Source organism: Montipora capricornis, chromosome 10 (genome assembly GCF_036669925.1).
Source record: "Montipora capricornis isolate CH-2021 chromosome 10, ASM3666992v2, whole genome shotgun sequence".
Classification (NCBI taxonomy): Eukaryota; Metazoa; Cnidaria; class Anthozoa; order Scleractinia; family Acroporidae; genus Montipora; species Montipora capricornis.
This window is the reverse complement of record NC_090892.1, coordinates 36,987,262-36,994,095: the sequence shown is the minus strand read 5'-3', so window position 1 is coordinate 36,994,095 and position 6,834 is coordinate 36,987,262. Positions and strand designations below refer to the sequence as shown.

Below are 6,834 nucleotides of genomic sequence, written 5' to 3'. Positions count from 1 at the left end.
AATCGACACTGTAACACCGGTCTGATGCTCTACCCATTGAGCTTCTCGAAAGACTCCTGGGGAGCTACAATAGGTCGTTTATCTACAATATGCAACGACACAGGACACCGCATTTTTCACACTCGAAAACGGGAAAAATAAAAAAAATATCCGCAATATTTTAGACCTGTAAAAAGTCTTTCACTCATGTGTTCATATTGAAGGACAGTGTGCACTATAGGTGCCCGTATAAAGGGTATAAAGGAAGTTTTCTGAAACAGACAATCGGCGACAAAATTAGTTGAGACAGTTGCCAACAGAGCACACTGGCAACGACACATTCATTGTTTGCAAAGAAAACTTGTCCAAAAAGTACGTTTCCGGGATACCCCTCCCTCTCCCACGCTAATCAATGTTGTACCGCTGTTGACAAGGCTCGTAGGAAACAGAAAATAACACAACATTGTCCTGGGGGTGCGGTGGAGGGGGCCATTTTCGCACCGAGCTTGAAATCGACTCTAAAGGATAAGAGTGTCACAACAATTTTGACGCCGATTGTAGGTCCTGAATGGACAATGTTTCCCGCTGGTGTGCGAGCTCTACAAAGTCATGCCCCTCAAAGTCTCAAATGAAACTACGAGTGTTGTTTGAAAAACACCTTTTGTTGCATTTGAAACCTCGGTCTGGGAGTTAAACCCACGCCACATGTTTGTACATTTATGGGAAGAGAGTGCTGTAACTTCTGCGGCCATCCGTACACCCTAACGTTTATCCGCACAACAGCGATTCTCACCTTCAGCGTGTAATGCATCCTATATACTCGCCGGTGAGAAACTTTGAAACGTCGACTGTGCCCTGTCATTTAAGACGAACAGTCAAAATACTGTCCTTAATTCAAACGTTCAAGTGGATGACGCGAGACTGGATCACTTGTTTTAAAAATCCTGGACTTAATATTGGTTTGAGCCAGAGAGTTTGAGCAAATTTATCTTAGATTTGCACATTTTTAAGACGGCTTTAAGGGGTGGACAAGAAGCCTAAATCGACCTTCTCCAGACTACTGTTGAAGGAAATCTTTTTGGGGAAGAAAGACTCCCCAACACTTCTGCTGTTTCACCTCTTTATTTGGTGTTCTCGGGTCGATCTTACAGCTCTCGCTCAACTAGTCCTGCTTAACTTCTCATTTGTTAGGTATACAGCTCTTTTTATTTGTTCTTAGTCTGAATGAACAATCAAGTGCCAATCACACGTCAAAATGACACCTGCGAGACGCACTACGCCTGCGCGTCAGCACATTAACATACTTTTTCCACTACTGAAGAAAATCGTTTGTCTCGACGGGATCTTACAGGTTTGTCAACATCAGATTAGCACGAACGGAGTATGACAAGTTACAAAAATTACAAGGAACGAGTTACAATATCTAGAATTAAGTCAAACAGCAAATTTACAGAGAAAAGAAGGAAAGGACGAGGATAAGCACCGCCTTTTCCATAAATTTATCTGGCATGTCAAAAGGCCCAGAGGTGAACTGAAAATAAGTTGCTTCCAAAAATATAGTAAAAGAGCTCGTCTGGGTAAAAACACCACTGAGAGAAACACAAAAAACCGTAGTGATACCAAAAACCAATTAAAACATTTCTAATAAAAAACGTAGTTGGCCCAGCGTACCAAACACTTTTCGCGACACCTGTTTCAAACCAAATTCATGACCTTAGGAGAAGACACACTCCGATCGCAACTATACCAAAAAGCAAACAGCCTTAGGAGATAGTTTCTCATAAGAATCGACCACTAATGTTGCTTGGAAACTACCAGGAAAAGTGAAACCAATAACCTTTTTTAATATCCCACTAACCCATTCAAAAGAACTTAACATTAAAAGTACCCAATATATGAGGCGAAGCAATTTGCTTAAATGACTTTATCTATAATCATCGTCATCCAGCGAGGCCAAGCAATTCAATGAATAGCTACAATTTTTATCGTTTAACAATACACAGCAACATGCCTTTCGGTTGTTGTGTTTATCGGTATAACAGTGATTCTTATCTTCAGCCTGCAATGGTGCATCTAAGGTTTCCTGTTACACTGTAATATTCTGCTCAGAAATAAGCAGCTGGTAGCTGGTTAGCAAGGGCTTCACTTTGATGTGTTTCCCGCATGTCTGCTGGCCAATGATCAGTGACGGCCGGGTTATCTGTAGCAGTCGATTTCATCTCTGTCATTGCAATAAACTCTCGGACTTCACCAAGATCAACAGAAAAGCGCCGGCGATTGTGACTTGTTGTGCATCCAATGGTATCTATCTCCACTGGTTGCGTGCTGGAAAATTCACCTTGAACAGCGTCCCTGACGCCTCTCAGCTCACCCAAACAAATAGAGTGACGCTTGAGTCCTTTACGGGAATCTTCAACTGTTGTTTGGTGTGCTGGTTCCCGGTTCAAACTGTTAGGAGAAACAGATGGAACCGGTATTCCACGGTGAAGTGTATCATATAAAAGACCGTCATTGACGTCCGAGGTCCATCCGATGAAACGTCTTCCACTAGAAAAAAGATACCACCAAAATTGCATTACTACATAAATCATGGAAGATCTGTTTAATCGAGGCTACAACGTGGAATTAAATGGGAATTATGAAGCCTCCATTAAGGAGGAAGTCAGTTCAGCAACGTTGAGTAAGTCTTTCTTAAGACGTGCCAAACGGCGTTGATCCGTCGTTAATTCAAGAAGGTCGTTAAAAAGGGGATTAAAAGATCTTTAAAGTTGTTCTATGATCAAAAAATCAAATATTTTTTCCTTGGATTTCAGAAGTATGTTAACTAAACACTAAGTGACCCATGTTTTAAGACTTAATTTAAAAAAAGACACTTCCTTATTTAAAATGAACTTTTTCTATTTAAGTCTATTTAACTTTAAAATCTTGAGAGAGCTGGTCGAGGAGAAAATGACGTCAAAGACTTAATAGTTTAAGAATGTAATGCGTCTGTATGTGGCTGAATTAATATGCAGCATGGGAATTTCGGGCTTTCAGACTCTTAAACTCGTGTTTTGCATATATATTAAGCTGAGTTTTCACGCTGAAATTTTAAGCTAGTGAGTAAATGACGTCACTTTTCCCTAGATCCAACCCTCTGAGGTCCAATCGGTCAGTTTGGAACGTGAGTAATGGCAGACCATGAGATCCAAAACTTACACTCAAAGTAAATAGCCTTTGGATAAAAACCAAAGCTTAAAATTTCCAGTCAAGTGTTGAGCAATCACACTTTCAAAATCTGAGGAACAAAAAGGGTGATTTTTTGATCCTAGTAGCACTTTAAAGAGGCAATAAAAGTATAATTTAACTTGCCCTTCTCCTAAACGTGTATTAATTGTAATACACTCCCTGCCACATTCCTTCCCTCCACATTCCGTCCCTCGCGGCTTCGCCGTTTCGCAGCCGCTCGCTCTCGCAGCCAAAACTCAACGGAGCAACAATCGATTTACTTGCGCTTGTTTAATAATTTCGCGATAAAATATCTCGCCAACTACTTGTACTCAGGGTAAATTAAATTTTTTTTATCTTTTTATGTTCGTTTGTTAGATTGATTTATTTATAGTATTTTTCATTTATGAATTTAAAATTATCATTTTATCACTTTTTTCATCTTTTCAATCCAAAAGCGTTAAAGAGTGAAGTAATGCTATATAATACGAAAAAGTAGAGTGCCATGATAAGAAAGATAGAGCTCTCCCTCTTTTCTCGTTCACACTTTCATGCTAGCTTCTGTTTGACTCGCACTCGGTTTTCCATAGCACTTATCGGAGAAACTGGGAAACTGCAATCATTCTAATAGAAAATTTATAATAATGATGCATCGTGGTAGAGAGAGTTGACAATTACATTTGTGAAGGCGACACTACCAATTCCCATTTACCTAATCCTACTAAACGTGGACTGTGCTTAAGAAATCTCTCTGCTGCCTACGGCTGTATCATATCTTTGTTGGTTTGTCATTACATACCGTTTCAACCTTTGATAGCGCGTGTTCTCGTAATATCTTTCAAACTCCAGGAAAATGTTCCTCAGATACGGAGGAAGTTTCAGAGACCCATTCGGAGCGATGTTGATGTAGGGTACCCGATGACAGGTAACTGAAACATCCTCGTCAACTTCATGATCATTTTCCACTATCTCGTAGATATGAGGAGCGTTGATTCTCTCAAGCCAATTCGGTGATGAAGTAGCATAGGGTGCAACAAGGGCGTTTGGATCTAAAAAACAAATACACATACAAAATTATTTTATGCAGTTAAGCGATTAACAGCTGTCATTTCGAACCATTGGCTGCGGCAGTTCGTCTTTGACAACTTTCTCCACCAAGGAGAGGCAAATATGAAACATGTCATATTCACCGCACACGTATTTTCTATGCTTCACTCCAGTTTGGTTTAGCAAATAAAGAAGCCTAGCCTGTGATCTGTTCTGTTGCAAAGCACGCAGGAAGCGGTTAGAGAACTCAAGAAGTGTAAGGGAAACACGAGACATAGTCGAGCGTTTTCCCTACTTCTTGAGTGCGCTATCCGCTTCTTAAGTGCTTTACAGCAGAACATGTACAGATCACAGGCGAGGTTTTTTATTTACACTAAAATAAAGAAGTTCTTAATTTCCTCGCGCATTCGGCTAAAATGTTTGGAAAAATTTATTTTCCGAATCCTACGAGTGGCGTCAGCCGTGCATCTGCACTATAATAAATCAGAGCGTGCGTTATATCAAAACTTTATTATAATATGATTTCTTAATTTGGTGCGGCATCTCCGGTTGCTTTAATTCTGACTTTTTAATCACATGATCGGCGCGTGATCCTTATCATCCGCCGGAAGCAGAACTCCTACGTAATATACTACTATCAGCGGTCATGTTTGTTCACCGAGACAAAGGAAAACGTTAGTATAACAATAGACCGACATTCATAGAGGATAATAATTTTGTCAAAAATATGGCCGCCGTTTCTCTGTGACTTCATAAGAAAGCTAAGAATTGACTAATTTAAGCCGTGTTCACACTAGACCTCGAGTATGATCGAATTATGATCTACTTGAGTTTGCAATAGGTTCAAATCAACTAATTACAGTACGTGATTACAATTGGATTATAATTATTTCAAACAACCTCAAGGGGGTTGTTTGAGGTAATTACAGTGCGTACTTGACCAGAATGTTGAACTCGTGGTGGTATGAGCAGACGGAACTTCTAATCGCTTCATGGAACGAAGATTTGGATTTGTCTTCTTCTATTCTTGGAAGTTATCTTTGGTTTTCTTCTCACCCCAAGCATGGTGATGATAATCGTGGTAGCCGCGCGATACGGAGCCATTTTGTCTCACGCTGCGAGCTTACCCTACCTATTGAATTTGAACTTTCGCGGATGTGAACACAACCATAATTGAGTAAAATTGAATGCAATATGATAGCCTGAATTATACTTCAGTTGATCACAATCAACGTTGAGTGTGAACATGGCTTAAGTTAAGTTAAGAATTGGCTCCGCTTTCTTTTTCTTTTAAATGAGTAAAGTTTCTCTTTACTTGTTCGAAGCCTGAAAACAAGTTCGCGAGGCATTTGTTTGCTGGTATCATCAGCACGGCTCAGAGGGAAATTAAAGCACGCTTACGATATTGAATTGGATTACAAGAACATTCACTAGCTATGTTATAATTGGAAATTAGTTGAATGGTCCGTCGAAATCTATTGTTTGTAATGATGAGCCCGGTGTAATGCAATACCCTCCTTTGGTTGCACTCAACCCTCACGCTATAAAACTCAAGTTTAACTGTTTCTTGGGTGGTGGACCAATTCTATTTCTGGACTTTGAAGCATAGGAATGCCGGTGATTGGAATCCCCGACCGCTGTTGTCATGCAGGGGCAGGCAGAGCTCCAGTGTCCCACCGGTTGATGCTTGATTGCATGGTTCCTTTAACATTCTCTTTATACTTTGACCGAAAATAACCAGACAAAACTAGCAATCAATTAATATAACACTTAACTAACCAAAGCAAACTTGCAATAAGTATGAAGAAAACTTTAACGCAGCGAGCTGAATAGTTGATACATGTAATTCAATGTGACAAAGAAAAAATACAGGAAACAAACGCGAAATCGTTAACTCTTAAATTAACGAACATCATTATATTCAAAAACATAAAACAAACAGCGGCTACAAACATAATGTTAAAGCGCATTTTACTTTTGACTTGACGCTTCGTATGCTACAACATACATCTTCAGAAGTGACGGTTGAACAAATTCAAATATATTATATATAAAATTAAGAAGACTGGTAACTAGAGAGAATAAGATAAAATAGTAAGATGAATAGATAGCCGTGAAAACTGACCGTTTAGTAAAGCCACAGTTTTTCACTGCCAACGTTTTCGTTTCACGCTTGTTTAAGGTCACGTATTAATAAAGTTTGCTTTCTTTTACAATGTAAATCAGAGCTACCATTTGCTAAAACTTGAAAATGATCCCATTTTATGTTGTGACCTGTTTTTACTGCGTGATCTGCAACGGCGGAAATTTGACTGATCCCATTGAGTGCTTTGAAATGATATTTTTTACGGTCACGTAAGCGACGTTTCGTTTTACCAATGTAAAACTCATGTAAAACTTATGTTTTTGATTAAGTTGAAATGGCCAAAGAGCAAGAATATTTAACAAATATTCACCGAAGTGGAGGTGGCTAGCGGTGGATATTTACCGAGGCGGCGAGGTAAATATCCAACGCTAGCCACCGACACTGAGGTGAATAGTTGTTTTAGTATATACTAAAACAGTGAGATAATATACAGCACAAAAAATCAATTTGGATGT

At 39.4% G+C, this 6,834-nt stretch overlaps 1 protein-coding gene across 1 annotated transcript in view; it reads right to left on the bottom strand.

Annotated features, from left to right (window-relative positions):
* Window positions 1-1,088: 1,088 nt before the first annotated feature.
* Window positions 1,089-6,834, bottom strand: part of LOC138018716 (uncharacterized) — a 65,588-nt gene continuing 59,842 nt past the window's right edge. Inside the window, exons 10-11 of the mRNA XM_068865401.1 lie at window positions 3,986-4,235; window positions 1,089-2,526 (exon numbers count right to left, since the gene is read on the bottom strand). Of these exons, the coding sequence (XP_068721502.1) occupies window positions 2,085-2,526; window positions 3,986-4,235 (692 nt within the window). The 3' untranslated portion in view covers window positions 1,089-2,084. The remainder of the gene's footprint in view (window positions 2,527-3,985; window positions 4,236-6,834) is intronic.